Genomic DNA, 27,184 nt, shown 5'->3' on the forward strand with positions numbered 1-27,184 from the left:
TATGTCTCTATAAGCATGGCAGATCTAGCCACTGGGATTTTTGCCCATTCTTCAAGGCAAAACTGCTCCAGCTCCTTCAAGTTGGATGGGTTCCGCTGGTGTACAGCAATCTTTAAGTCATACTACAGATTCTCAATTGCATTGAGGTCTGGGCTTTGACTAGGCCATTCCAAGACATTTAAATGTTTCCCCTTAAACCACTCAAGTGTTGCTTTAGCAGTATTGTCATTGTCCTGCTGGAAGGTGAACCTCCGTCCCAGTCTCAAATCTCTGGAAGACTGAAACAGGTTTCCCTCAAGAATTTTCCTGTATTTAGCTCCATCCATTATTCCTTCAATGATGCTGCCACCACTATGCACTATGGGATGGTGTTCTCGGGGTGATGAGAGGTGTTGGGTTTGCGCCAGACATTACGTTTTCCTTGATGGCCAAAAAGCTCAATTTTAGTCTCATCTGACCAGAGTACTTTCTTCCATATGTTTGGGGAGTCTCCCACATGCCTCTTGGCGAACACCAAACGTGTTTGCTTATTTTTTTCTTTAAGCAATGGCTTTTTTTCTGGCCACTCTTCCGTAAAGCCCAGCTCTGTGGAGTGTACGTCTTAAAGTGGTCCTATGGATAGATACTCCAATCTCCACTGTGGAGCTTTGCAGCTCCTTCAGGGTTATCTTTGGTCTCTTTGTTGCCTAAGTCTAATAGGTTGTGTAGTCCAATTTGTAAGTCGCTCTGGATAAGAGCGTCTGCTAAATGACTTAAAAGTAAATGTAGTCTATTGCCATGTGACTAGGCCTTATGTCTGCTGTAGTGTATAGCCTTTGCTGTTATATACTTACCTGTGCTAGCTCATACAGTCATGGCATTCATGTTATAGCAGTGCTATAGCCTAGATTTTCTTTCTCCGCTTTCCTTTCAGAAGCACATAGTGAATGTCAGTTGTCACTGAACATCATTCTCAGTTATCTGAACCATGAGTGGTCAGATGTGTGTTTGATGTGTGTGGATGTGGACATCTTCTTCCATTAACCTCCCCTTAACCTGAGCGTCTGCCTCATCCTTGTTCTGACCAGACATTCCGGCCTTAAGCCAGCACCTAAGGTTTCTTATTACATTCATGGTCCTTCGATGCTCTACAACACTGTACTCTATTTTACACCCTCCTCCTTTTTTTCTGGCCACTCTTCCGTAAAGTCCAGCAATGTGGAGTGTACGGCTTAAAGTGGTCCTATGGACAGATACTCCAATCTCCACTGTGGAGCTTTGCAGCTCCTTCAGGGTTATCTTTGGTCTCTTTGTTGCCTCCCTGATTAATGTCCTCCTTGCCTGGTCCGTGAGTTTTGGTGGGCGGCCCTCTCTTGGCAGGTTTGTTGTGGTGCCATATTCTTTCCATTTTTTATAATGGATTTAATGGTGCTCCGTGGGATGTTAAAAGTTTCGGATATTTTTTAATAACCCAACCCTGATCTGTACTTCTCCACAACTTTGTCCCTGACCTGTTTGGAGAGCTCCTTGGTCTTCATGGTGCCGCTTGCTTGGTGGTGCCCCTTGCTTAGTGGTGTTGCAGACTCTGGGGCCTTTCAGAACAGGTGTGTGTATATATACTGAGATCATGTGACAGATCATGTGACACTTAGATTGCACACGGGTGAACTTTATTTAACTAATTATGTGACTTCTGAAGGTAATTGGTTGCACCAGATCTTATTTAGGGGATTCATAGCAAAGGGGTGAATACATATGCACACACCACTTTTCCGTTATTTAGTTTTTAGAATTTTTTGAAACAAGTTCACTTCACCAATTTTGACTATATTGTGTATGTCCATTACATGAAATCCAAATAAAAATCAATTTAGATTACAGGTTGTAATGCAACAAAATAGGAAAAACGCCAAGGGGGATGAATACTTTTGCAAGGCACTGTAGATATAGGGATGTGTCTCATTATACTTTATAGCGTGTCACACAGCCTAACTCTCACTCTCCTTCTCCTCTCCTTCTCTCTCTCTCTCCCTCTCTCTCTCTCCCTCTCCCTCTCCTCTCCTTCTCTCTCGCTCTCCTTCTCCTCTCCTTCTCCTCTCCTCTCTCTCTCTCTCTCTCTCTCACTCTCCTTCTCCTCTCCTTCTCCTCTCCTCTCTCTCTCACTCCCTCTCCCTCTCCCTCTCCCTCTCGCTCTCCTTCTCCTCTCCTCTCTCTCTCTCTCTCACTCTCCTTCTCCTCTCCTTCTCTCTCTCTCTCACTCTCCTTCTCCTCTCCTTCTCTCTCTCTCACTCTCCTTCTCCTCTCCTTCTCCTCTCCTCTCTCTCTCTCTCACTCCCTCTCCCTCTCCCTCTCCCTCTCGCTCTCCTTCTCCTCTCCTCTCTCTCTCTCTCTCACTCTCCTTCTCCTCTCCTTCTCTCTCTCTCTCACTCTCCTTCTCCTCTCCTTCTCTCTCTCTCTCACTCTCCTTCTCCTCTCCTTCTCTCTCTCTCACTCTCCTTCTCCTCTCCTTCTCTCTCACTCTCCTTCTCCTCTCCTTCTCTCTCACTCTCCTTCTCCTCTCCTTCTCTCTCCCTCTCCTCTCCCTCTCCCTCTCCCTCTCCCTCTCCCTCTCCCTCTCCCTCTCCCTCTCCTTCTCCTCTCCTCTCTCTCTCTCCGTCTCCTCTCCTTCTCTCTCTCTCTCGTAGCCGTCGAGGAAACCTAGTTTCCAGAGCAACACGCTAAGGCCTGGCATGAGGATACAGGTACCTCAACAGTTTGTGACAGTGGAGTAAGACCTGCTCTGCACTGTCCTGTAGCACTGTCTTGTAGCACTGTCTTGTAGCACTGTCCTGTAGCACTGTCCTGTAGCACTGTCTTGTAGCACTGGCCTGTCACCCTGTCCTGTAGCACTGTCCTTTAGCACTGTCTTGTAGCACTGTCTTGTAGCCCTGGCCTGTAGCACTGTAACACTGGCCTGTAACACTGTCTTGTAACCCTGTCCTGTAGCCCTGGCCTGTAGCCCTGTAACACTGGCCTCTAGCCCTGTCCTGTAGCCCTGTCCTGTAGCCCTGTCTTGTAGCCCTGGCCTGTAGCCCTGGCCTGTAGCCCTGTCCTGTAGCCCTGTCCTGTAGCCCTGTCCTGTAGCCCTGTCCTGTAGCCCTGTCTTGTAGCCCTGTCCTGTAGCCCTGTCTTGTAGCCCTGTCTTGTAGCCCTGTCCAGGGCATACATATACAGTATACTGTGTGGCTATGGTACTAGACAGTGTGTTTGTTAGTTCCAGACAGTGTGTTTGTTAGTTCCAGACAGTGTGTGTGTGTGTGTGTGTGTGTGTGTGTGTGTGTGTGTGTGTGTGTGTGCGCAGCATATCCTGCCGCAAGCATGTGACTTTTTAAAGTAGTTGTGGCTCAGCGCTTTTGTGTGTGTGTGTGTGTGGCTGTGTGTGGCTGTGTGTGTGTGTGTGTGTTTTAGCTGCCTGGGTCTCTGTGTGCCAGCTCTCCTGTCCTTGCTAGCCCCCCCAGGGCCTGTGACGTCAGCACAGCCTATCCCCTGTCTCCACGACGATGCAGCGTTGGGGTAAGACCCATAACCACGGTTCCACTACATGGCCAAGCTGCAAAGTCAAAATTGGCTATAACGTACAAATTTATGAAAACCAAATGAGCTTTTTTGGTCTTAATATAAGGCTAGGATTCAAATCAGATTTTAAGAAGACATATTGTAGAACTAGGAGGGGTTTCTGACTTTGCAACTCGGCCAGATAGTGATGACCGAAAACCTCTCCGCTGCTTCCTGTTGAAATGCATTGTGGTTAGTTGAGCTGCCTGTGCAGAGGCAGTATGGGGATCTAGCTGTGCTCAAGGCCTATAGACAGATTATGGTTTCAACCATTACAACATTGCATCAAACAGGAGTGTGTGTGTGTGTGTGTGTGTGTGTGTGTGTGTGTGTGTGTGTGTGTGTGTGTGTGTGTAGGAGCCATGCGGGGTGGAGGATGCGAGGTGTTTGTGGCAGAGCGAGAGGGTGGAGGATACTCTCCGTAGACAAAGACAGGACATGCTGACAGACAGCCGGTGGCTGGAGCAGGAGGAGAAACACCTGGTAAGAATACACAGACAGACAGACAGACAGACAGACAGCAGACACAGACACAGACACACACACTTTTTGTATTCAGACAGATACAGATATATGATCTTCATTTGACCAGTATTGTCGCAGCAAAATAATCCTGCAGCAACAGGATTTGAACGTTTAGTCCATAATGTTTCTTGATCGGTGGTTAGTCTATTAGCTGGACAAAAGCAGGCTACATGAAAAGTGATATACTGTTATTATTACCATGTGTTAGTGAGGGTTTTCATTTTATTTATGTAAATCATGAAGCTCATCTGCAGGGCAGGAAAATTCTCAGCAATGATAGTGATCAAATTAAGATCCTACATTTGTAACATTCTAATTCCTGAATGTACGCACGGTCAGCACTTCCCAGTTTCTAATTTATTTCAAATGTACATGTCCTTGCAGGATCCTGGGCAGGTTCAACAGGAGTTCAAAACAGCTACGGTATGTTGTTAGGTATTAGTAGTAGTAGTAGTAGTTGTATTGTTTAGGCCAGGATTCAATCCGATCGCACTTTGTCGGCAATGCAAGTTTTAAAGGCAATGTTCTCGCATTTGCAGAGACCACATTCACAGTAAACATTGCATTATGTCGGCTCAATCGGAAGTTACCTTTTAAATGACTCATTGTCCAAATCCGCAATCGGATTGAATCCCGACCTGTTTCCTGTTGTCGTCTACAGCATGAGGAGGAGCCAGCAGACCAGTCCACACCTGCACCAGAGAAACCACCAAAGGCCTCAGCTCCACAGGTAACAACAACAAGCAGCCTTTTATAAAGCTGTCCTTCTCTTTTAAACTGGTTTGAAATGTTTCAGTTCCATGTTATAAACTCTATTATAAACTGGGTGGTTCGAGCCCTGAATGCTGATTGGCTGACAGCCGTGGTATACCACGGGTATGACAAAACGTTTATTTTTACTGCTCTAATTATGTTGGTAACCAGTTTATAATAGCAGTAAGGCACCTCGGGGGTTTGTGGTATATGGCCAATATACCACGGCTAAGGGCTGTGTCCAGGCACTCCGCGTTGCGTCGTGGGGAAGAACAGCCCATAGCCGTGGTATATTGGCCATATATCACACCCCCTCAGGCCTTATTGCTTAAATAGATACCTTACCTGCAGCTGATTGGTTGGACAGAGTTGATTGACAGGTGTGTGTGTGTGTGTGTGTGTGTGTTGACCAGCCTGCAGCCACAGCAGAGCTGGACAGGTCAGATGACCAGGTGTATGTGGGTGTCATGGCGATGGTAAGAGAGGTGGTGCAACTGAAGAATGATGTCAACACACTGCCCCCCTCAGAATACCCCAATGCTGTCAAGGTAAGGCTTGGTGTATGTGTGTGTTTGCACATTGTCTTCAGTTCCAATCCCTCTGAAGTTGTTTTTTGTATTTTGAATCTCTCTCTCTCTCTCTCCTCCCTCTTTCTCTATTTCTCTCACTCTCCCTCCCGCTCTCTCTATATATCTCTCCCTCTCCCACTCTCTCTATATATCTCTCCCTCTCTCTCCCTTTCCCACTCTGTCTCCCTCTCCCGCTCTCTCTACATATCTCTCCCTCTCTCTCTATCTCTCCTGCTCTCTCTATACATCTCTCCCGCTCTCTCTATATATCTCTCCCTCTCCTGCTCTCTCTATATATCTCTCCCGTTCTCTCTATATATCTCTCCCGCTCTCTCTATATATCTCTCCTGCTCTCTCTATATATCTCTCCCGTTCTCTCTATATATCTCTCCTGCTCTCTCTATATATCTCTCCCGTTCTCTCTATATATCTCTCCCGCTCTCTCTATATATCTCTCCTGCTCTCTCTATATATCTCTCCTGCTCTCTCTATATATCTCTCCCACTCTCTCTATATATCTCTCCCGTTCTCTCTATATATCTCTCCTGCTCTCTCTATATATCTCTCCCGTTCTCTCTATACATATCTCCTGCTCTCTCTATATATCTCTCCCTCTCCCACTCTGTCTCCCTCTCCCGCTCTCTCTATATATCTCTCCCGTTCTCTCTATATATCTCTCCCTGCTCTCTCTATATATCTCTCCCGTTCTCTCTATATATCTCTCCTGCTCTCTCTATATATCTCTCCCGTTCTCTCTATATATCTCTCCTGCTCTCTCTATATATCTCTCCCTCTCCCACTCTGTCTCCCTCTCCCGCTCTCTCTATATATCTCTCCCGTTCTCTCTATATATCTCTCCCTCTCCCACTCTGTCTCCCTCTCCCGCTCTCTCTATATATCTCTTCCGTTCTCTCTATATATCTCTCCCGCTCTCTCTATATATCTCTCCCGCTCTCTCTATATATCTCTTCCGTTCTCTCTATATATCTCTCCCGCTCTCTCTATATATCTCTCCCGCTCTCTCTATATATCTCTCCCGTTCTCTCTATATATCTCTCCTGCTCTCTCTATATATCTCTCCCGTTCTCTCTATATATCTCTCCTGCTCTCTCTATATATCTCTCCCGTTCTCTCTATATATCTCTCCTGCTCTCTCTATATATCTCTCCCGTTCTCTCTATATATCTCTCCCGTTCTCTCTATATATCTCTCCCTCTCCCACTCTGTCTCCCTCTCCCACTCTCTCTATATATCTCTCCCTCTCCCACTCTGTCTCCCTCTCCCACTCTCTCTATATATCTCTCCCTCTCTCTCCCTCTCCCGCTCTCTCTCGATCTCTGTCAGGCCGTGGGGTTAACTCTTCGGAGTCTGATCCGTAGTGTTGATGATGTTCTACCATTACTACACAGCTCTGCCAGAACAGAGGTACCGTATGGCTCTCTCTCCCTGAATACCAAATCACTCTACTCCCAGATCACTTTCTATGCCCCAGGGTAGGGGTCAATTCCATTCAAACTGGAATTGGAATTTGGTTTACTTTCTGAATTGACAGAAACTGAAATAGAATTTACATGTAACATTGACCCCAACCAAAACAATCATGGCCTCATGCTCTCTTTCTCCAGGAGAATCTCATTACTCAGAGGGGAGGGACTTCTAATTCAATTGGTTTTGAGGAGGCGAGGAGAGAGGATACAAGAAATCAAGGAAATGTAATTAAGATTCTTCCTCTCCTCCCCCCTCACCCCCCTCTCTTCTCCTCCCCCCTCACCCCCTCTCTTCTCCTCACCCCTCACCCCCCTCTCTTCTCCTCACCCCTCACCCCCCCCCTCTCTTCTCCTCACCCCTCACCCCCTCTCTCTCCTCACCCCCATCTCTCCTCACCCACACCCATCTCTCCTCACCCCCTCACCCCCTCTCTTCTCACCCCTCACCCCCCTCTCTCCTCACCCCTCACCCCCTCTCTTCTCCTCCCCCCCCCTCACCCCCCTCTCTTCTCCTCACCCCCCTCTCTCCTCACCCCTCACCCCCCTTCTCTCCTCACCCCCAACCCCCCACCCCCTCTCTCCTCCCCCCTCTCTCCCCGCTCTCTCTCCTCCCCACCCCCCTTCTCTCCTCACCCCCAACCCCCAACCCCCCACCCCCCTCTCTCCTCCCCCCTCTCTCCCCCGCTCTCTCTCCTCCCCACCCCCCGCTCTCCTCCCCCCTCCCAACCTCTCTTCTCGCCCCTCACCCCCTCTCTTCTCCCCCTCACCCCCTCTCTTCTTCCCCCTCAACCCCCTCTCTTCTCCTCCTCCCCACTCCTCTCTTCCCCCCACCCCTTCTCTCCTCCCCCCTCTTCTCTCCTCCACCCTTTTCTCCCCCCTCCTCCAGATCGAGGGAACTGAGAGGCTACTGAATAAGGATCTGGGGGAGCTAATCGCTAAAATGAGATTGGTCCAGCAGAACTCTGTGACATCACTGAAGGGTGAGTGTCAGAGGCAGATGTTGGGAGCCGCCCACAACTTGGCCCTGGACTCCAAGAACCTTCTAGACGCCGTGGACCAGGCTAGGATTAAAGCTAACCTGGCCAAGCTTTAACACACACGCCGCACACACACACATGCTTAAACACACACACATGCTTAAACACACACACGCTTCATATACTGTGCCTTATAGAACAACGCTGTACAGATGTTGATTTTTATTTTCATTTAAGACATTTCGCACTATGAGACGACCCTATTTGAATGTGTTCTGTATTTTACTGTATGGGCTTTTTTACTGTGTTTTATTTGACAGGTTTGTTACGGAGAGACATAGAGATGGTAAATAAAGTGTTTTGTAATGGTAATCAAAGGCTGTGTCAGAGAGAGAAGCTGAGTCTCACTGCTGAGAGACTTCCTGTTCCTCTAAGCCAGGGGTGTCAAACGTCCGGCCCGCGGGCCGGATCAGGCCCGCAAACGGGTTTAATCTGGCCCGCGAGATGATTAAAAAAAAATAAAAAATAAAAATAATAATTTAATAATAATTTTGTAAAGTATAAAAATGCGCTGCAATTTTTCAATAAAATAAACTGCTGTTCCAATTGCGTCCACTGGATGGCGCAATAGCAATTGTGTTAAGCAAGCAAACTGTTTATACCGGGGCAGAGCAAGTAGGTCAAGCACGTGCAGCCAATGAGTTACTTTGTTTTGCCCGCGATATTTATTACGGCTTCTACTTTTAACATTATGTGCTTTGGCACCCTCATTGGCCCAATATGTCTCTGTCAAAAAAGAGAAAAGTGGACGCAGAGTGTTCCAAGAAAAATGGTCATCCTATTTATGCTGAAAGAATATAACCTTTGTCGCCACTATGTGAGTCTTCATGCCGACAAATATGACAACTTTCAAGGACAGCGGAGATGAGAGAAGGTGAATGAACTGTTGGCGGGTCTGAAGAAACAGCAGTCTGTGTTTACTCACAGCCGAGACATCAGTGACGCTGCAGTGAAAGCTAGCTACCTCATTGCTAATGAAATCGCAGTGGCTTCAAAACCATTTAGTGAGGGTGAATTTGTAAAAACATGCATGATGAAGGCAGCGGAGATTGTGTGCCCTGAAAAGCGGCAGGCTTTTGCAAATATCAAATGTTGATGTGCTATTGTTTTTAATTGATTTTATTTTATTTGTATATTTAACCTATTCTTGACTCTGTGGTTCTTGCACTTGTTTGGGGAACAGGATTTCATTATTTGTATCTACATTTCTGCCTGAGAAATGACACCCTGATATAGTTCTGTGATCTGTGAAACAGTTCTGTTAATCACTGAGGCATTGTGTGTTTGTGTGTTCTTTTTCTTTAGAATTTTCAAATAAACTTGACGTGTTTTATGATTAATAGTGATGTTGTGCTTGTACTATTTTGGACACACTGTCCTCAGGCTCCAGCTTTATGTTGTATGTTGATCGTATTAAAACAAAGAAAACAATCTGAAGTTGTTGTTTTTAAGTTATATATACCATGATTTTTCCGGTCCGGTCCACTTGGGAATAGATTTTCCTCCATGTGGCCCCTGAGCTAAAATGAGTTTGACACCCCTGCTCTAAGCAGATGCCCTGGCCTTAGATAAACCACCTCCTGTCTCATGGCCCTCCCACCCCTACGGGAGGTCAGCTCCCGCTCAGCCCAGTCAAAGCTCTTCTCTTTTCTGGCATCCCAATGGTGGAAACAGCTTCCCCCTGAAGCTAGGACAGCTGTGTCCCTGCCCATCTCCTGAAACCATCTGAAACCCTACCTCTTCAAAGAGTATCCCCCCGTAAATAATAAAAATTAAAATAAATTGTGATCCAACTCTGATAGTTACTTTGAGGGAAAGTGTACTGACTATGCCTGTGATATGTGGTTGTCCCACCCAGCCATCTTAACGCGAATGCATTGACTGTAAGTCGCTCTGGATAAGAGAGTCTGCTAAATGACTAAAATGCTGTAAATGTGAACCCAGAAATCAGAGGGGTCTAACACACGCACTCACCTTTTTGTTTTCATGAAATTTGTAAAAAGTGTAAAAATGTTTGACCATTAAAAATCCTATTTTCACTAACCTTTAAGCTTTAAATAGCTCTTGAACAAATTCAGGACCTGACTTTTCAAAACAGTTCTTGTTTTCCTACCTTTTCAGGACATTAAGGTGGAATGTGAGGACAATGGGGTCCTGATCATGTAGGAAAACAATGCACACACACACACACACACACACACACACACACACACACACACACACACACACACACACACACACACACACACACACACCACACACACACCACAAAAGCCTCCCTTTCCAGTTGTCACCAGCAGAGGGGGCCCAATAATATCCCCTTTCTCCTAAAGTGTGCACTCATTCACTCATTGGATTGGAGATACCGTCTAGTGGGAGGAGTTTCTTATACCAGTCATTTCCTTTAGAAACAGTGAACGGAAGTGAAGAAGTGAACTCTTTAGGAGGAAGGACACACCTGACCTCTGATCTGACCCTGATCTACACAACTACTCACACAGGAGAGGAAGTATTGTTGCAAGAGTCTAACAGACCAACCAGCACAGAAATACTCTGCTGCCTTCCCATTCTCTACCCTTTACCCAGAATTGTGCACTCGTTCACTTCCCCCCCATGCATTTAAAAACATAGGATTTGTGCAAGCATCCCTCCAGCTCTCCCTCTTTCCCCCCCTCCCTCTCTCACCCCTCTCCCCTCCGTCTCTTCCCCCTCCCGTCTCTCCCCCTCCCGTCTCTCCCCCTCCGTCTCTCTCCCTCCCTCTCTCAATTCAATTCAATTCAATTTAAGGGCTTTACTGGCATGGGAAACATGTTAACATTGCCAAAGCAAGTGAAATAGATAGTAAACAAAAGTGAAATATTAACAGTAAACATTACACTCAGAAGATCCAAAAGAATAAAGAAATTTCAAATGTCATCTTATTTATATATACAGTGTTGTAACAATGTGCAAATAGTTCAAGTACAAATGGGAAAATAAATAAACATAAATATAGGTTATATTTACAATGGTGTTTGTTCTTCACTGGTTGCCCTTTTCTTGTGGCAACAAGTCACAAATCTTGCTGCTGTGATTGCACACTGTGGTATTTCACCCAGTAGATAAGGGAGTTTCATAGCAAGGCTATGCTCACTGAGTCTGTACATAGTCAAAGCTTTCCTCCCCCCTTTCCCTCCCCCCTCCTCCTCTCTCCCTCCCCCCTCCTCCTCTCCCCCTCCCCCTCCTCCTCTCTCCCTCCCCCCTCCTCCTCTCTCCCACTCCCTCCCCTCCTCTCTCCCTCCCTCCCCCTCCACCTCTCTCCCTCCCCCTCATCCCCCTCTCTCCCTCCTCCTCCCTCCCCTCTCCCCCCTCCCTCCTCCTCTCCCCCTCCCTCCTCATAACGTTGACAGTAGATTGTAGAACATAGAAGGAATATCTGGAGCAGAGAACAGTTCTAGAATATCTGGAGCAGGGAACAGTTCTAGAATGTCTGGAGCAGGGAACAGTTCTAGAATATCTGGAGCAGGGAACAGTTGTAGAATGTCTGGAGCAGGGAACAGTTGTAGAATGTCTGGAGCAGGGAACAGTTCTAGAATATCTGGAGCAGGGAACAGTTCTAGAATGTCTGGAGCAGGGAACAGTTCTAGAATATCTGGAGCAGGGAACAGTTCTAGAATGTCTGGAGCAGGGAACAGTTCTAGAATGTCTGGAGCAGGGAACAGTTGTAGAATATCTGGAGCAGGGAACAGTTGTAGAATGTCTGGAGCAGGGAACAGTTCTAGAATGTCTGGAGCAGGGAACAGTTGTAGAATGTCTGGAGCAGGGAACAGTTCTAGAATATCTGGAGCAGGGAAAAGTTCTAGAATGTCTGGAGCAGGGAAAAGTTGTAGAATGTCTGGAGTAGGGAACAGCTCTAGAACTCTTCTAGATCATTCCGGAGAGCCATAGTAGAAGGATGAGCCCTAAGGTACACCCCCACACACACCCTTGGACCCTGGCCATGACCCCACTCTCCGAGAGTGTCTCAGGGAGAGTTGGGATATGCAAAAAACACACTGTGTGAAATAGGACAAATATAAGCACCCACCAAATTATTCTTATTACATGCACACACACACACACACAGGGTTCTAGATCATGCCGGCCAGCCAGGGTGGTAAGAACAATCCGATGGTTCCCAGGAGACACACGATGATGAACATCCACAGGAAGATACGATCGATCACCATAGCAACGTACTTCCAGTCCTCCTTCACCTGGACACACACACAAACCACACACAGGTTAACATTGTAAAAAAAGACCACAAAACACAAATCCAGAGACAGATTCTACTTAGTTCTCTCCCTCGCGCTCCATCTCCCCTAACTCGTGTGTTGTTGGTCAGTAGGGAGTTGTAGTTCTGTGGTACAGTAGGGAGTTGTAGTTCTCTGTGTGGTACAGTTGGGAGTTGTAGTTCTGTGTGGTACAGTAGGAAGTTGTAGTTCTCTGTGTGGTACAGTAGGGAGTTGTAGTTTCCTGTGTGGTGCAGTAGGTAGTGATAGTTCCCTGTGTGGTGCAGTAGGGAGTTGTAGTTCTCCGTGTGATGCAGATTCTACATTTTGCTCTCTATGTACCCTAACTCTTGTTGTTGGTCTGTAGGAAGTTGTAGTTCTCAGTATGGTGTAGTAAGGAGTTGTAGTTCTCTGTGTGGTACAGTAGGGAGTTGTAGTTCTCTGTATGGTGTAGTAAGGAGTTGTAGTTCTCTGTGTGGTACAGTAGGGAGTTGTAGTTCTCTGTATGGTGTAGTAAGGAGTTGTAGTTCTCTGTGTGGTCAGTCCCTCAGATCTTCTGGTCTTTTCATTGTGTTGGTGAGTCGGCCTTCAGTCACTATGGTCCTGGCACCAACAAGATCTCACAGTCTCACTTCAGTATTCAACGTTTGTCCATAAACTTCAAAACTCAAGTTTAGGCATTAAGTCCGACTGGTTAAGGTAAGGGTTAAGGTTTGGGATAGGGTTAAAACAGAAAAGAAATGAGTACCAAGCACTTAAACCACGAGCTATGGCTCTGAGGATCGCGGTTCAATGAGTGCCTAGCACTGGGTTTAAGCCCCTCCTCTATCCCCATCCACAGCACCCTAGCAAGCCGGGAGCCTTCTAGATGGGTAGTAGGTGCTCACGTTGCCCCTAGTGGACGGTATTGCAGACATCTCCTGATGACCTGGACAAATGTCGAATACTGAAGTGGATCTGGTGTGAACTGGCTGTGGAACAGCCCGGCGGAAGATCTGAGGGCCTTAGAAACTGTTGACATTTTAAATAAATATCTTAGGACCTTTTTAGCTGTGCTTTTACTTAGGGTGGTTTTAGCCATACTATTTATCTTATTTTTTTGAATGCATTAGTCTCATGTCCACTTTTATTTTATTGTTTTACTAGGTTAATTTGTCTCATTGTATTATTTTATTTGTTAAGCACTTTGAAATGAATCCTCTTTAATAAATGTGCTCTACAAATAAAGTTTAATTTAATTTGATTGATTGCAGTAGGGTGTTGTAGTTCCCTGTGTGGTGCAGTAGGGGTCTCACAGAGATGTCTTGGTCCTCGGCTCTGAGGTGTTCAGCGATGTAGGTCACCCCCTCCAGGGCTCGTAACACTGCAGGGGACAGGGCTGGGGCTGGGGCTGGGGCCATACCAACATCAGGACCTGGGGGAGTGAAGTCCCAGTCTGGGGTCAGACTCAGCTTGGGGGGCCGCTGGGTGGTGTGAGTCTGGGGGACGAGGGGGGTGTAGCCGGGCAGGCGGGGAGAGGGAGGGGGGAAGGAAAAGGAGGGGGGAAGGCTCAGCCCCACCCCTAACCTCAACCTCCCCCCTAACCCCGAGTCCATCTCCGTATCCGAGTAACCATGGCGAATCACATCCTCGTCACCATGGAGATCAACATCGGACTCCCGCATGAGCCAGCTGTGGGCTGTGGAATACGACGAAGAGTGGGAGGGACCAGGCGTTCTGAAGGTTCCAACGGGGTGGAGTTTGTCGGCTAGGCCCCTCCTCCTGAGGTCAGGCGGGGGTCGTTTCATGCAGAGCCACCGGGGAATGGCAGACAGGAAGAGTGTCCGAACCCAGCGAGGCATCGTGTGAGTAGCAGAGCAACGATGGTGGACGTTCAGGACAAACACCGTTATAACAATGGACAGAGTGACGAAGATCATGGTGAAGAGGAGATACTCCCCGATGAGAGGAATCACCAGGGAGGTGGACGGGATAATCTCAGTGATGAGCAGGAGGAAGACGGTGAGAGAGAGTAAGACAGAAATACACAGGGTGATCTTCTCTCCGCAGTCAGAAGGCAGATAGAACACCAGGACAGTGAGACAGGAGATGAGGAGGCAAGGGATAATGAGATTGACAGTGTAGAATAGAGGCAGGCGTCTGATCATGAAGTAGTAGGTTATATCAGGGTAGATCTCATGGCAACAGTCATACTTCTTAGTGTTGTAGGTTCCCACTGCGTTCACTATAGCCCATTCGCCACTCTCCCAGTAGTCCTGGAGCAGAAACAGAGACACAGCAAGGGCTAGGGGGGGGTGTGTTTGTGTCTCTCTAGCTGCGTCAGTGTAAATCTGTGTGTGTCTCTCTGCATGTGTGTGTGTGTAAATCTGTGTGTGTTTCTCTGCATGTGTGTGTGTAAATCTGTGTGTGTCTCTGCGTGTGTGTGTGTAAATCTGTGTGTGTGTAAATCTGTGTGTGTCTCTGCATGTGTGTGTGTAAATCTGTGTGTGTGTGTAAATCTGTGTGTGTGTGTGTGTGTGTGTGTGTGCAGCACCTACTTTCAGATCAACAGTATCCCCTATAGGCTCCAGATCTATTTTAGCTCTGTCGTAGGTCCAGGAGCCAAACTTCATCTTACAGTTCTGCTGATCGAAGGGGAAGAAGGTGACGTCTATAGAGCAGGAGGACTTATAGATGGCCGGGGGAACCCAGCACACATCACCACTATGGAACAGATGAGCCTTGGTCATGTGGGTCACCGCAAACTCACCATCCGCACTGGGGAGAGAGAGAGAGGGAGAGAGCGCGGGAGAGAGGGAGGGCGGGAGAGAGAGAGGGAGGGAGGGAGAGAGGGAGGGCGGGAGAGAGGGCGGGCGGGAGAGAGAGAGGGAGGGAGGGAGAGAGGGAGGGCGGGAGAGAGGGCGGGCGGGAGAGAGGGAGAGAGAGATGGAGGGCGGGAGAGAGGGCGGGCAGGAGAGAGGGAGGGAGAGAGGGTGGGAGAGAGGGAGGGAGGGAGAAGAAGATGATAGAAAGAGGGGGAGGAAGACTCTTTAGACCAGGTGTGTCTAGTCTTAATACCACTTCCTGCCTTATTCTAAAACATTCACAATAGACTCTAAATACAAGACTAAAACAAGTTGCTTCATTATTCTAGAAATCAAACGTGAGCAAAGGAACCCTAGGCGATGCTCGTTTAAGGAGCGTTGGAATGATATGTGAATGTTGATGATGAATTCTGTGTGATGTGTTCTTCTGCCGGGGGGGGGATACGACTGTCTGATGCAAGACAGCCTTGTTTGGTGGTGAGAAAGTGTTTTTTAGAACCACTGGTGGTGAGAAAGTGTTTTTTAGAACCACAACTATAGAACCACAGATTACTGCTTTATAGAACCACAAATTACTGTTTGTAGAACCACAACTATAGAACCACAGAGTACTTCTTTATAGAACCACAACTATAAAAGCATAGATTACTGTTTTATGGAATCACAACTATAGAACCACAGATTACTGTTTATAGAACCACAACTATAGAACCACAGATTACGTTTATAGAACCACAACTATAGAACCACAGATTAGTTTATAGAACCACAACTATAGAACCACAGATTACTGCTTTATAGAACCACAGATTAGTTTATAGAACCACAACTATTAAAACCACAGATTACTGCTTTATAAAACCACAACTATAGAACCACATTACTGTTTATAGAACCACAACTATAGAACCACAGATTTGTATTTATTATGGATCCCCATTAGCTGCTGCCAAGGCAGCAAAATGAAGGCAGTTATACATTTGAAAAACATTACAATACATTCATAACAGATTTCACAACATATTAAGTGTGTGCCCTCAGGCCCCTACTCCACTCCCACATATCTACAACAAATCATCCATGTGTACATGTGTGTATAGTGCGTATGTTATCGTGTGTGTTTGTATGCATGTGTCTATGTTTGTGTTGCTTCACAGTCCCCGCTGTTCCATAAGGTGTATTTGTATATGTTTTTTAAAATCTGATTTTACTGCTTGCATCAGTTACCTGATGTGGAATATAGTTCCATGTAGTCATGGCTCTATGTAGTACTGTGCACCTCCCATAGTCTGTTCTGGACTTGGGGACTGTGAAGAGACCTCTGGTGGCATGTCTTGTGGGGTATGCATGGGGTGTCCGAGCTGTGTGCCAGTAGTACTCCTACTGCTCTCTCCTCGTCTGACCATGTGTTCTCGCATACCCCGAGAGCATCTGGTCAGAGGGGTGGTGGCACAGGAATCCTCATCTCTCCCAAGTGGACATTCTCAATTTTTCCCCTAACCCATCTGTCTATCTCCTCATTTGAATTCCATGCTGTCACAGTCACTAGCCCATTTAAGCTTAATATCCTTGTCATCTATCGCCCTCCAGGTTCCCTTGGAGAGTTCATCAATGAGCTTGACGCCTTGATAAGTTCCTTTCCTGAGGATGGCTCACCCCTCACAGTTTTGGGGGATTTCAACCTCCCTATGTCCACATTTGACTCATTTCTCTCTGCCTCCTTCTTTCCACTCCTCTCCTCTTTTGACCTCACCCTCTCACCGTCCCCCTACTCACAAGGCAGGCAATACGCTTGACCTCATCTTTACTAGATGCTGCTCTTCTACTAATCTCACTGCAACTCCCCTCCATGTCTCCGACCACTACTTTGTTTCCTTTTCTCTCTCGCTCTCCTCCCACACTACTCACTCTGCCCCTACACAGATGGTAATGCGCCGCCGCAACCTTCGCTCTCTCTCTCCCACTACTCTCTCCTCTTCCATCCTATCATCTCTTCCCTCTGCTCAATCCTTCTCCCTCCAATCTCCTGATTCTGCCTCCTCAACCCTCCTCTCCTCCCTTTCTGCATCCTTTGACTCTCTGTGTCCCCTATCCTCCCGGCCGGCTCGGTCCTCCCCTCCAGCTCCGTGGCTTGATGACTCATTGCGAGCTCACAGAACAGAGCTCCGGGCAGCGGAGCGGAAATGGAAGAAAACTAAACTCCCTGCCGACCTGGCATCTTTTCACTCCCTCCTCTCTACATTTTCTTCATCTGTTTCTGCTGCTAAGGCCACTTTCTACCACTCTAAATTCCAAGCATCTGCCTCTAACCCTAGGAAGCTATTTGCCACATTTTCCCTCACTGCTGAATCCTCCCCCCCCTCCTCTCTCTCTGTGGATGACTTCGTCAACCACTTTGAAAAGAAGGTTGACGACATCCGATCCTCGTTTGTTAAGTCTAATGACACTGCTGGTCCTACTCACACTGCCCTACCCTATGCTTTGACTTCTTTCTCCCCTCTCTCTCCAGATAAAATCCTGCGACTTGTGACTGCAGGCCGCCCAACAACCTGCCCGCTTGACCCCATCCCCTCCTCTCTTCTCCAGACCATCTCCGGTGACCTTCTCCCCTACCTCACCTCGCTGATCAACTCATCCTTGACCGCTGGCCATGTCCCTTCCGTCTTCAAGAGAGCGAGAGTTGCTCCCCTTCTCAAGAAACCAACACTCGATCCCACTGATGTCAACAACTACAGACCAGTATCCCTTCTTTCTTTTCTTTCCAAAACTATTGAGCGTGCCGTCTTTAGCCAACTCTCTTGCTATCTCTCTCAGAATGACCTTCTTGATCCAAACCAGTCAGGTTTCAGGACTGGTCATTCAACTGAGACTGCTCTTCTCTGTGTCACGGAGGCTCTCCGCACTGCTAAAGCTAACTCTCTCTCCTCTGCTCTTGTCCTTCTAGACCTGTCTGCTGCCTTTGATACTGTGAACCATCAGATCCTCCTCTCCACCCTCTCCGAGCTGGGCATCTCCGGCGCGGCTCACTCCTGGATTGCGTCCCTACCTGACCGGTCGCTCCTACCAAGTGGCGTGGCGAGAAGCTGTCTCCGCACCACGTGCTCTCACCACTGGTGTCCCCCAGGGCTCAGTTCTAGGCCCTCTCCTTTTCTCCCTATACACCAAGTCACTTGGCTCTGTCATATCCTCACATGGCCTCTCCTATCATTGCTACGCTGACGATACACAACTAATCTTCTCCTTTCCCCCTTCTGATAACCAGGTGGCGAATCGCATCTCTGCATGTCTGGCAGACATATCAGTATGGATGACGGATCACCACCTAAAGCTGAACCCTGGCAAGACGGAGCTGCTCTTCCTCCCGGGAAGGACTGCCCGTTCCATGATCTCGCCATCACGGTTGACAACTCCGTTGTGTCCTCCTCCCAGAGTGCGAAGAGCCTTGGCGTGACCCTGGACAACACCCTGTCGTTCTCCGCTAACATCAAGGCGGTGACCCGCTCCTGCAGGTTCATGCTCTACAACATTCGGAGAGTACGACCCTGCCTTACACAGGAAGCGGCACAGGTCCTAATCCAGGCACTTGTCATCTCCCGTCTGGACTACTGCAACTCGCTGTTGGCTGGCCTCCCTGCCTGTGCCATTAAACCCCTACAACTCATCCAGAATGCCGCAGCCCGTCTGGTGTTCAACCTTCCCAAGTTTTCTCACGTCACCCCCCTCCTCCACACACTCCACTGGCTTCCAGTTGAAGCTCGCATCCGCTACAAGACCATGGTGCTTGCCTATGGAGCAGTGAGGGGAACGGCACCTCTGTACCTTCGGGCTTTGATCAGTCCCTACACCCAAACGAGGGCATTGCGTTCATCCACCTTTGGCCTGCTGGCTCCCTTCCTCTGCGGAAGCATAGTTCCCGCTCAGCCCAGTCAAAACTGTTCGCTGCTCTGGCACCCCAATGGTGGAACAAGCTCCCTCACGACGCCAGGACAGCGGAGTCACTCACCACCTTCCGGAGACATTTGAAACCCCACCTCTTTAAGGAATACCTGGGATAGGATAAAGTAATCCTTCTACCCCCCAAAAAAAAAATTGTAAAGTGGTTATCCCACTGCCTATAGGGTGAATGCACCAATTTGTGAGTCGCTCTGTTTAAGAGCGTCTGCTAAATGACGTAAATGTGCCCTTGAGCAAGGCACTTAACCCTAATTGCTCCTGTAAGTCGCTCTGGATAAGAGCGTCTGCTAAATGACTAAAATGTAATGTAAATGTAGTTCAAACAGACAGCTCGGTTCATTCAACATGTCAATACCGCTCACAAATACAAGTAGTGATGAAGTCAATCTCTCCTCCACTTTGAACCAGGAGAGACATGATAGCTCTCTGTGTACATCTGAGGGCCAGCCGTGCTGCACTGTTCTGAGCCAATTGCAAATTTCCTAAGTCCCTCTTTGTGGCACCTGACCACACGACTGAACAGTAGTCCAGGTGTGACAAAACTAGGGCCTGTAGGACCTGCCTTGTTGATAGTGCTGTTAAGAATGCAGAGCAGCGCTTTATTATGGACAGACTTCTCCCCATCTTAGCTACCATTGCATCAATATGTTTTGACCATGACAGTTTACAATCCAGGGTGACTCCAAGCAATTTAGTCTCCTCAACTCCTCAATTTCCACATTATTCATTACAAGATTTAGTTGAGATTTAGGGTTTAGTGAATGATTCGTCCCAAATACAATGCTTTCAGTTTTTGAAATATTTAGGACTCTTATTCCTTGCCACCCATTCTGAAACTAACTGCAGCTCTTTGTTAAATGTTGCAGTCATTTCAGTTGCTGTGGTAGCTGACATGTATAGTGTTGAGTCTTCCACGTACATAGACACACTGGCTTTACTCAAAGGCATGTCGTTAGTAAAGATTGAAAAAAGAAAGGGGTCTAGACAGCTGCCCTGGGGAATTCCTGATTCTACCTGGATTTTGATGGAGAGGCTTCCATTAAAGAACACCCTCTGTGTTCTGTTAGACAGGTAACTCTTTATCAACAATATAGCAGGGGGTGTAAAGCCATAACACATACGTTTTCCCAGCAACAGGCTATGATCGATAATGTCAAAAGCCGCACTGAAGTCTAACAAAACAGCCCCCACAATATTTTAATCATCAATTTCTCTCAGCCAATCATCAGTCATTTGTGTCAGTGCTGTGCTTGTTGAATATCCTTCCCTATAAGCGTGCTGAAAGTCTGTTGTCAATTTGTTTACTGTAAAATAGCATTTTATCTGGTCAAACACATTTCTTCCAAAAGTTTACTTAGGGTTGGTAACAGGCTGATTGGTCGGCTATTTGAGCCAGTTAAGGAGACTTTACTATTCTTAGGTAGCGGAATGACTTTTGCTTCCCTCCAGGCCTGAGGACACACACTTTCTAGTAGGCTTAAATTGAAGATATGGCAAATAGGAGTGGCAATATTGTCAGCTATTATCCTCACTAATTTTCCATCCAAGTTGTCAGACCCCTGTGGCTTGTCATTGTTGATCTTTCATTAATACTTTTTTTCACCTCTTTCACACTTACTTTACGGAATTCAAAATTACAATGTTTGTCTTTCATAATTTGGTCAGATATACTTAGATGTGTAGTGTCAGTGTTTGTTGCTGGCATGTCATGCCTAAATTTGCTAATCTTGCCAATGAAAAAATCATTAAAGTAGTTTGCAATATCAGTGGGTTTTGTGATGAATGAGCAATCTGATTCAATAAACGATTGAGCAGAGTTTGTGTTTTTGCCCAAAATTTCATTTAACGCGCTCCAAAGCTTTTAACTATCATTCTTTATGTCATTTATCTTTGTTTCAGAGTGTAGTTTATTTTCTTCTTTTTATTCAGTTTAGTCACATTTGCAGTACGTTTGCCAATCGGTTGTGCAGCCAGACCTATTTGCCATCTCTTTTGCCTCATCCCTCTCAACCATACCATTTTTTAATTCCTCATCAATCCACGGGGATTTAACAGTGTTTACAGTCATTTTCTTAATGGGTGCATGCTTATTAGTAACTGGGATAATCAATTTCATTAATGTGTCAAGTGCAGCATCTGGTTGCTCGTCATTACACACCACGGACCAACAAATATTGTTCACATCAACAACATAGGAATCACTACAAAACGTATTGTATGACCTCTTATACACTATATTAGGCCCAGCCTTTGGAACTTTGGTTTTCCCTAGATATGGCTACTATATTGTGATCACTACATCCGATGGATTTGGATACTGCTTTCAAACTAATTTCTGCAGCACTAGTAAAGATATGATCAATACATGTTGATGATTTCATTCCTGTACTGTTTGTAACTACCCTGGTAGGTTGATTGATAACCTGAACCAGGTTGCAGCCACTGGTTACAGTTTGAAGCTTTCTCTTGAGAGGGCAGCCTGATGAAAGCCAGTCAATATTTAAATCACCCAGAAAGTATACCTCTCTATTGGCTATGAAAAGCCAACTGTCATTTACTCTTGAGGTACTGACCTGTTGCGCCCTCTACAACCACTGTGATTATTATTTGACCCTGCTGGTCATCTATGAACGTTTGAACATCTTGAAGTACAATCTGGCCTTAATGGCCACTCCACCCGACACAGCCAGAAGAGGACTGGCCACCCCTCAGAGCCTGGTTCCTCTCTACCCAGTACAGCCAGAAGAGGACTGGCCACCCCTCAGAGCCTGGTTCCTCTCTACCCAGTACAGCCAGAAGAGGACTGGCCACCCCTCAGAGCCTGGTTCCTCTCTAGGTTTCTTCCTAAATTCCTTTCCTTTCTAGGGAGTTTTTCCTAGCCACCGTGCTTCTACATCTGCATTGCTTGCGGTTTGGGGTTTTAGGCTGGGTTTCTGTAAAAGCACTTTGTCACATCTGCTGATGTAAAAAGGGCTTTATAAATAAATACATGTGATTGATACTGTTTATAGAACCACAGATTACTCCCTCTTCCTACACAACTATAGAACCACAGAATCCTCCTACACAACTTATTGATCACTTCACATCATTGAGCGTGAGTGTGTGTGTGTGTGTGTTACTGACTTGTTATAGAGGACGATGTCAGGCAACCAGATGAGTTCAGAGGGTACTCTAATGGACGTTACGTTGTCGTAGTCAGACGGACGCCACCGCAGCTTATAGTCACTCCACTCCTACACACACACACACACACACACACACACACGATACGATTAAAGTCACTCCACTCATTTTACATTTTCATTTTAGTCATTTAGCAGACGCTCTTATCCAGAGCGACTTACAGTTAGTGAGTGCATACATTTTCATACTGGCCCCCCATGGGAATCAAACGCACAACCCTGGCGTTGCAAACGCCATGCTCTACCAACTGAGCTACACGGGACTACGTGGAGGGGTTAACCACAAGAATCCTTAAAAGTTTCCATAATCTCAGGAGCTTTCTCCATGCGTTCTGAATGTCATTGGCTGCGTTTACACAGGCAGCCACATTTTGACCAATAATTGGGCTGCCTGTGTAAATGCAGCCATAGACACTGAGGAAAGTAGAGACAATGTGGGGTTGCAAAATTCCAGTACATTTCCAAAAATTCCCTGGTTTTCCAGAAATCCTGGTTAGATGTTCCCGAATGTCCTGCTGATTCCCTCGTGACTCCAACCAGGATTTCTGGAAAACCAGGGAATTTTTGGAAATGTACTGGAATTTTGCAACCCTAAGAGAGATAATAGAATGTAAGTCTAATCTTGTCTGTTTCAGCCACTAATAGAATAGAACAGTGTTCTAACCTGTTTCAGCCACTAATAGAATAGAACAAGTGTTCTAACCTGTTTCAGCCACCAATAGAATAGAACAAGTGTTCTAACCTGTTTCAGCCACCAATACAATAGAACAGTGTTCTAACCTGTTTCAGCCACTAATAGAATAGAACAGTGTTCTAACCTGTTTCAGCCACTAATAGAATAGAACAGTGTTCTAACCTGTTTCAGCCACTAATAGAATAGAACAGTGTTCTAACCTGTTTCAGCCACTAATAGAATAGAACAGTGTTCTAACCTGTTTCAGCCACTAATAGAATAGAACAGTGTTCTAACCTGTTTCAGCCACTAATAGAATAGAACAGTGTTCTAACCTGTTTCAGCCACCAATAGAATAGAACAGTGTTCTAACCTGTTTAAGCCACTAACAGAATAGAACAGTGTTCTAACTTGTTTCAGCCACCAATAGAATAGAACAGTGTTCTAACCTGTTTCAGCCACTAATAGAATAGAACAGTGTTCTATCCTGTTTCAGCCACCAATAGAATAGAACAGTGTTCTAACCTGTTTCAGCCACCAATAGAATAGAACAGTGTTCTAACCTGTTTCAGCCACCAATAGAATAGAACAGTGTTCTAACCTGTTTCAGCCACTAATAGAATAGAACAGTGTTCTAACCTGTTTCAGCCACCAATAGAATAGAACAGTGTTCTAACCTGTTTCAGCCACTAATAGAATAGAACAGTGTTCTAACCTGTTTCAGCCACTAATAGAATAGAACAGTGTTCTAACCTGTTTCAGCCACCAATAGAATAGAACAGTGTTCTAACCTGTTTCAGCCACTAATAGAATAGAACAGTGTTCTAACCTGTTTCAGCCACTAATAGAATAGAACAGTGTTCTAACCTGTTTCAGCCACTAATAGAATAGAACAGTGTTCTAACCTGTTTCAGCCACTAATAGAATAGAACAGTGTTCTAACCTGTTTCAGCCACTAATAGAATAGAACAGTGTTCTAACCTGTTTCAGCCACTAATAGAATAGAACAGTGTTCTAACCTGTTTCAGACACCAATAGAATAGAACAGTGTTCTAACCTGTTTCAGCCACCAATAGAATAGAACAGTGTTCTAACCTGTTTCAGCCACTAATAGAATAGAACAGTGTTCTAACTTGTTTCAGCCACCAATAGAATAGCACAGTGTTCTAACCTGTTTCAGCCACTAATAGAATAGAACAGTGTTCTAACCTGTTTCAGCCACTAATAGAATAGAACAGTGTTCTAACCTGTTTCAGCCACTAATAGAATAGAACAGTGTTCTAACCTGTTTCAGCCACTAATATAATAGAACAGTGTTCTAACCTGTTTCAGCCACCAATAGAATAGAACAGTGTTCTAACCTGTTTCAGCCACCAATAGAATAGAACAGTGTTCTAACATGTTTCAGCCACTAATAGAATAGAACAGTGTTCTAACTTGTTTCAGCCACTAATAGAATAGAACAGTGTTCTAACCTGTTTCAGCAACTACTAGAATAGAACAGTGTTCTAACTTGTTTCAGCCATCAATAAAATAGAACCGTTCTAACCTGTTTCAGCCACTAATAGAATAGAACAAGTGTCCTAACCTGTTTCAGCCACACGTTGGTGGTCATCATCTGGTTCTTCTCATCCTGAGGATGGATACAGATTTGATTGATTGATGGATTGATTGGAGTGATTGATTATGTGTATAAAACATGAATGTGCAAGTTGTCTTACCACGTCTATGAGCTGTGCGATGGACAGACCAAACTTGACGATGACGACGTCGGTGATGTTTCGTACGGGGCGGGACCACTTGTTATAGCCAATGAACAGCCTCTTGAACAACTTGTCCTCCGCATGGGCATGAGTCCAGTCATCGCTTAACGCTGAGAAAGAACCCCCCCCACACACACACACACACACACACACACACACACACTGTTATGTAGGTCCAGCTATATCTCAGTCCCAAATGAATGGGAAAGATATGCACCACTCTAAAATGATGGAATCTTAAAGGGCCAATCAGCAGTTGAAACAGTAACAAAGCGCATCCCAGCCACAATGTTGGTTAAAAAAAAAGCAGAGGGATGGGGCTGGAGAAATGGAACCACTCTCAAATTCATAGACAAAACTATGGATGCAAGGACTGACTGTCCAATGATATCAAAAGGATAGTTTAAACCATGTTTTGAGGCTATACAGTGTTTGTTTACATGGTGCAACAGAGGTGGTGCAACTGAAGAATGATGTCAACACACTGCCCCCATCAGAATACCCCAATGCTGTCAAGGTAAGGCTTGGTGTGTGTGTGTGTGTGTGTGTGTGTGTGTGTGTGTGTGTGTGTGTGTCTGTGAGGTCATAGCTTCTCTAATGGGTTCCAGAGGGATCTGCGCCACTGACAGTCGCCCCAAGCACCTGCAGATCAGAGTAGCATCGGCTGCGTGTTTGTGTATGTGTCTTTTCTGCCGCTGAGCCGTGATGCGGCCTCTCTCTGCTACCTCCATTGGCACCTGGTGCCTCCACGCCTGAGCGGTAACACTCTTTTCTGGCCACGCCTGGAGCGACGTACCCCTAAACCTGCCCTTCACGCCCACACTCCCAGGGGATGTCTTCTCTCCACCACACACACAGACACAGTCACACGCACACAGGGACCAGGAACAGGAGTGAAATTGAGACCCCTAACACTTCAAAAACCATGGCTGAGACAATCATTACCAGATATATAGAGGTGAGAGAGAGAAAGATGCAGCTAAGCCCCACCCTTTTCAATGTATATAACAATGAATTGGCGAGGGCACTAGAACAGTCTGCAGCATCTAGACACCATTGAGAGAGGCCACCATAGGCAGACCTCGCTCTCGAGAGAAGACAGGCTATGTGCCCACTGCCCACAAAATGAGGTGGAAACGGAGCTGCACTTCCTAACCTCCTGCCAAATGTATGACCACATTAGAAATATTTATTTCCCACAGATTACACAGACCTACAAAGAATTAAAAAAAAAAATCCAACATTGATAAACTCCCATATCTGTTAGGCTGTGCCATCACAGCAGCAAGATTTGTGGCCCGTTGCCATGAGAAAAGGGCAAACAGTGGAGCACAAACAACATTGTAAATACCACCAATATTTATCTGTTTATTTATCTTCCCCTACTATTCATATTACAACTATTTGCACATTGCTAAAACAATATACATAGCTGATAATATAACACTTTAAATGTCTATCTTTTTAAAACCTTTTTGAGTGCAATGTTTACTGTTAAATTCTAATAATTGTTTGTTGATGTTGTTTTGTGTCTTCTCACTTTTGTTTATTGTTTATTTCACTTGCTTTGGCAATGTAAACACATTTCCCGTGCCAATAAAGCCCCTTAGAGAGAGAGACACAGACAGAGAGACAGAGAGGTGGGGGATAGAGAGGTAGATTTGAGTGTAAAGTGTCCTGCTGGGCCATTCCGCTGTTGAACTTCATCAGGCTTTATCAGTTATGATTGGCCTTGGACCATTAATTCAATATACATCACGTCAGTCGGCTAACTGGGAGCTACGTTGTCTCACATAATCAGTAACGACGTTGAGTAACTAAACCTGCCACCTACAGAAAAATAGTCTTTAGGATCTATAGACAATACTCAAAACGGACTATCCATGAAAATAAAATAATTTGATGAGCTTTGATTGTCAATGGCTATTGGATAAGTCCAAAAAAGCCATAATTCAGTTTAACAACATATAGGCTATACTGGGTACAGTTTGGATGTGCGTAATGCTTTTTTTTTTTGCCGAATAAAAAGCTTCACTTTCTCACTTGTATTTACCCAGGTATGTAAGCCTACCGGTTGGCCTACAGGTTGGCTACGCCAGTGGGCACAGACACTGAACAAGCGAGGCGCCTGAGGCTACCGATACATTTTACTCTGTATAACTTACCCGGGTTGATGAGGATTAAACCGTAAACCACTGCGGTGCGCGTGAATAAGAGGTATCCGCTGTTTCCTTCCATATTCCTTTTTTTACAAATATATATATATATAAAGGTTCCAAGTGAACGGAAAAGTCGCGTCAAACAGTGCTAATTCCCTTGTCCCTTCGCGATCTCTAGTCCAGCCCACCACTCTCTAAATCCCGAGATACTGAGAACGATGGAACTAACCACACTGTCTTCCGTGCTGTCTCCTCAACAAGATCTCACGGTTTGACTTCAGTATTCAACGTTTGTCCAAGGGGGCTAAACATACAATTTCGACATTTAGCCATTCATTCCAAATGGTTTAAGCAACTGCCACTAGTAAGCAACTAATCCCTTTGAAAACGTCCTATGTGGCATCAATATGAGTTAGAAAAAGTTATTATATTGTCAAAATTGACTACAA

The 27,184-nt window shown here is 45.9% G+C and overlaps 2 protein-coding genes across 3 annotated transcripts in view; one reads left to right on the top strand and one right to left on the bottom strand.

Moving 5' to 3' along the window:
• ptk2ba (protein tyrosine kinase 2 beta, a) overlaps positions 1-8,392 on the top strand; it is a 49,230-nt gene extending 40,838 nt beyond the window's left edge. The window contains exons 23-30 of one of the 2 annotated variants that reach the window (XM_041847282.2): positions 2,664-2,720; positions 3,427-3,531; positions 3,931-4,056; positions 4,483-4,521; positions 4,760-4,828; positions 5,265-5,399; positions 6,765-6,845; positions 7,794-8,392. In XM_041847282.2, coding sequence (XP_041703216.1) covers positions 2,664-2,720; positions 3,427-3,531; positions 3,931-4,056; positions 4,483-4,521; positions 4,760-4,828; positions 5,265-5,399; positions 6,765-6,845; positions 7,794-8,000 — 819 coding nt within the window. In that variant the 3' untranslated portion in view covers positions 8,001-8,392. The remainder of the gene's footprint in view (positions 1-2,663; positions 2,721-3,426; positions 3,532-3,930; positions 4,057-4,482; positions 4,522-4,759; positions 4,829-5,264; positions 5,400-6,764; positions 6,846-7,793) is intronic. The other variant, XM_041847283.2, reaches the window with a different exon arrangement.
• A 3,606-nt stretch (positions 8,393-11,998) lies between these two features.
• Positions 11,999-26,814, bottom strand: chrna2a (cholinergic receptor, nicotinic, alpha 2a (neuronal)). Its single transcript, XM_045206110.1, has 8 exons — positions 26,742-26,814; positions 25,302-25,417; positions 24,535-24,651; positions 22,082-22,191; positions 14,735-14,954; positions 13,870-14,452; positions 13,493-13,575; positions 11,999-12,179 (listed from the first exon to the last, which is right to left on the bottom strand). Exons 1-8 carry the CDS (start codon positions 26,812-26,814, stop codon positions 12,054-12,056), a joined length of 1,428 nt encoding a protein of 475 aa, XP_045062045.1. The 3' UTR covers positions 11,999-12,053.
• Positions 26,815-27,184: the final 370 nt, after the last annotated feature.

This window comes from Coregonus clupeaformis, chromosome 21 (genome assembly GCF_020615455.1).
Source record: "Coregonus clupeaformis isolate EN_2021a chromosome 21, ASM2061545v1, whole genome shotgun sequence".
In the NCBI taxonomy this organism is placed as follows: domain Eukaryota; kingdom Metazoa; phylum Chordata; class Actinopteri; order Salmoniformes; family Salmonidae; genus Coregonus; species Coregonus clupeaformis.

Coding starts and splice junctions, on each gene's coding strand:
- chrna2a (XM_045206110.1), bottom strand. CDS start 26,814: ATGGAAGGAAACAGCGGATACCTCTTATTCACGCGCACCGCAGTGGTT. Junction 14,955..22,081: donor GACATCGTCCTCTATAACAA/GTCAGTAACACA, acceptor CTCTCTCCCCAG/TGCGGATGGTGAGTTTGCGG. Junction 14,453..14,734: donor GGGATACTGTTGATCTGAAA/GTAGGTGCTGCA, acceptor TTTCTGCTCCAG/GACTACTGGGAGAGTGGCGA.